Source organism: Hylaeus anthracinus, unplaced genomic scaffold (genome assembly GCF_026225885.1).
Source record: "Hylaeus anthracinus isolate JK02 unplaced genomic scaffold, UHH_iyHylAnth1.0_haploid 13505, whole genome shotgun sequence".
NCBI lineage: Eukaryota > Metazoa > Arthropoda > Insecta > Hymenoptera > Colletidae > Hylaeus > Hylaeus anthracinus.
Window position 1 is genome coordinate 1 of NW_026534472.1, and position 4,049 is coordinate 4,049.

At 48.3% G+C, this 4,049-nt stretch overlaps 1 protein-coding gene across 1 annotated transcript; it reads left to right on the plus strand.

Annotated features, from left to right (window-relative positions):
• Positions 1-296: 296 nt before the first annotated feature.
• LOC128892666 (protein patched-like) lies at positions 297-4,043 on the plus strand (the record flags this gene model as incomplete). The annotated part of the gene is made up of 3 exons (XM_054153199.1): positions 297-752; positions 1,305-3,143; positions 3,388-4,043. Coding segments are annotated over 3 exons (2,904 nt in total), but the record flags the coding sequence as incomplete, so codon positions are not given.
• Between the last annotated feature and the right edge of the window lie 6 nt (positions 4,044-4,049).

Consider the following 4,049-nt stretch of genomic DNA (forward strand, 5'->3'; position numbering starts at 1 on the left):
CTGAACGGATACGGAACTGAACAAATACGGATCTGAACGGATACGGATATGTGTAAATAGACCTTTATTCGTGTCAGTCGGTACGTGTTCATAGAACACATCGTGAAGAATATAAACGCAAATTGCACAAACTTATGGTGCTTCTAAATAGAACTTATAACTTCCGAAACTTCCAAATCTCGAATAGGGTTCCAGAACCCCCTTCTATTTACTGCTGCAAACGTCTAAAAATTCCATAATCCTCAAACGACAACAATGTCAGTCAGTCAACCAATCCTAGGCATACAGAGTGATGTAATATTTTGAATATTTTTACTCACATCGTACGATCTCTGTTTCACCAGGTACCGGACATAGGAGCCGAATTAACGGGCGGCTGTTATGGTTTCGCGGCGAAATATATGCATTGGCCCGAGGAGCTGCTCGTTGGCGGTGCTAAGCACAATAAGACCGGTCACTTGACCCGCGCAGCTGCACTCCAGACCGTTGTTCAGCTAATGGGAGAACGAGAGCTTTACGACTTCTTCGCTGACACCTACAAGGTACACCATATCGACTGGTCCCAGGAGAAGGCGTCTCAGGTGCTCGCGATCTGGCAACGGGCATTCAGCAATCAAGTGAAGAAGTATCTGGAGGCGAACGGCTCGGCGCCGTACAATTTGTACGCGTTCAGCACGACGACGATGAACGACATACTCGGAAAGTACAGCGAGGTGTCCGTCATGAAGATCGCCATTGGTTGCGCGCTGATGGTTAGTACAATTTCTTGGTAAACGTTCGACGACATTGCTGAGAAATTAAAATGATCGTAACAGGCGTGAAAAATGAACCTTTGTTCTGAGAGCAGTGTTGCATATTGATTAACACTTTACAGGAAATTTGAATGTACAAGAAACTACAATATGGAAACAATATGCAAGAGTATTAAAAAGATTGAAAGTAAAGTTCGTGTTATAATATTTGCAGAATAAGATAAATTCCTATTTAGGTTCAATTTGTGTAGGTACGTTTACAAAGATTTTAATTTGCGTAAAGATCCGCAGTCTAATCATCAATTATCCTGTTTTTAAGTGAACCGAGCAATTCACTTGAAAGTGGGAGTTAATGTAGTTGGCACCGACAATAGGATCATATTATTGATGATTTTGATCTGAAATGAAATTTAATATTAAAATTGTTGTCCTACTGTCTGCATCCGTGTGCCAATATTCTCATTAAATGTTCGCGTATAGTACAACACGTAGGTAATTTAAATTCTCATCTTCGTTTTATCTTCGTCCTGTAAATGTGATATTCTATTGCAGCTACTGTACTCGGGCGCAGTGCTTCTTCGATGGAAGGATCCGGTGCGTTCGCAAGCTGGCGTGGGTATAGCCGGCGTGATGTTGATCTGCGCAACGGTGGCAGCTGGTTTGGGGTTCTGCGCCCTTCTGGGAATCCCGTTCAACGCGGCTACCACTCAGATAGTGCCCTTCTTGGCCCTGGGGCTCGGGGTGCACGATATGTTCCTACTGACGCACACGTACGCCGAGCTCTCTGTGAACGAAGTGCCTAGCGGCGAACAAACCGGGGTAGTCCTCAAGAGAACAGGCCTCTCTGTCCTCCTGGCAGGTATCTGCAACGTCTCGGCCTTCTTCGCGGCGGCGTTGATCCCCATCCCAGCCCTGCGAGTGTTCTGCTTGCAAGCCGGTGTGTTGCTGCTGTTCAACCTAGCCGCGATGCTCCTCGTCTTCCCAGCTATGGTCAGTCTGGACCTTCGAAGACGGCGTTCGGGTCGATCGGACATATTCTGTTGCTGTTTACCGTCCAACGTCGGCAGGAACAAGTACACCAACAGGTCCAACAACGGCACGGCGAAACAAACTGTGACCAGAGCGATTCCTCCCGAGCGTCGCGAGACGTGCACGCAGATCCTGACGTCGCAAAACGCGCAGAACGAGTCCTGGGTGGGTGGAAACGTCGACGTGGAGCTGGACAAGCACTGCACCGAGGAGGACACTCTCACAGGATGCAGCCAGGACGACTGTCTCAGCTTTTCTCTGACTCGGTTTGCCGCGAGGCATTACGCTCCCTTCGTCACCAGGCCAGCAACCAAGGTATTCGGGATGATGATACTGATCGCGGTTCTAGCTGGAAGCGTTTGGCAGGCCATCAAGGTCAACGACGGCTTGGAGCTGACCGATCTGGTCCCCCAGAACTCCAACGAGCACGCTTTCCTCGCCGCCCAGTCCAAGCACTTTGGCTTCTACAACATGTACGCCGTCACCGGCGGTGATTTCGAGTACCCTAACAACCAGAAATTGCTGTACGAGTACCACGACGCGTACATGAGGATAAAGAACGTGATCAAGAACGACAACGGCGGGCTGCCGGAGTTTTGGTTGAGTTTGTTCCGAGACTGGTTGAAGGGGCTACAGGTCGCGTTCGATAAGGACTACAGCAACGGCTGCATCACGCAGGAGAGGTGGTACAAAAACGCCAGCGACGAGGCAATCCTCGCTTACAAGTTGCTGGTCCAAACTGGCCACGTCGATAATCCCATAGATAAATCGCTGGTCACACAGGTCAGGCTGGTGGACTCCGAGGGTATCATCAATCCTCGAGCGTTTTACAATTATTTGAGCGCATGGGTGTCGAACGACGTGCTGGCTTACGGCGCGTCACAAGCGAACCTGAGGCCCGAGCCACGTCAATGGATCTATACCAACGATCACGAGCTCAAGATCCCTAAAAGCAATCCTCTTACCTACGCGCAAATGCCGTTCTACTTGCACAAGCTGGGCAACACGCAAGAGATCACCGAGCTGATCGGCAGCGTGAGGAAACTGTGCAGGAAGTTCGAGGAACGTGGCCTGCCAAACTTTCCATCCGGCATACCGTTCCTGTTCTGGGAACAGTACATGGACTTGAGGAGCTGCCTGGGCATCGCTCTGGTAGCTGCTCTGACAGCCAGCGTCACGGTTGTCGGTATACTCCTGTTAAACTTGTGGGCCGCTTTGTTGGTTGGCACCTCTCTCGTCGCTGTTGTCTTACAACTTCTTGGAATCATGGGCCTCTCCGACATCAAGCTGAGCGCCGTTCCAGCCGTGCTCTTGGTTGTCAGCGTTGGAATCGCGGTGCACTTCACGGTGCATATTTGTCTGGTAGGTGTAGAAGCTGACGAGGAGGATCTGTTGTAATGCGGATGAGTGTTCTTTGGACTTGACGTTGTAGAAACGAGGGAATATAAACATTATGAATTTCTTGAGCTTTGTATTGGGCTATCTGGAAAGTCCATACCGATTTTTAGTAGTCTAGTTTCGTTCAGAAAGCGCGTAGACTCTTGCGAAATATGTTTTTATTTGTTATCCTTGGTGTATTCTATCGGTAGTTGTCATACTATTACAGAGCTTCGTCACAAGCATTGGAAGCAGGGATCGAAGGATTCGCTTGGCCTTGGAACACATGTACGCGCCTGTAATACACGGAGCAGTGACAACTTTGCTGGCAATCGTGATGCTAGCCTTCTCCGAGTTCGACTTCATCGTTCGATACTTTTTCCTGGTGCTGATCTGTCTCATTGGCATCGGCCTGGTGAACGGGCTCTTCTTCTTCCCCATTCTGCTATCTTTGATTGGCCCATCTCCAGAAGTAATACCTAACGATCATCCGGATCGTATTTCAACGCCGACACCACCTGCCTCGCCAATCGTCAGAAGATCAAAGCCGCCAACGCCTCCCAGAAGATCTTACAAAATTGATAATGCCAGGCTACACGCTGAGCCTTCTCTGACGACAATTACCGAGGAACCAAACTCCTGGCATAGTACACAAGAGTCTTGTATCATCGTTCAACCGGAGTTGAAAGTTGAAACAACATCGTCGTGTGGTAATCAGGTATGTCGCCAAATCGACAAACAAGATCCGAATAGTCCATTCTTTTTCCTCTTCTTCTGCATTTGTTTCTTTACCTTTTTTTTTTTTTTTCAAATACAATTTGAATTGAGAGTGCTTTAATATTATTCACCATACGCTGTCTATCCTTAACCGCTTCGTATTATACATAAATT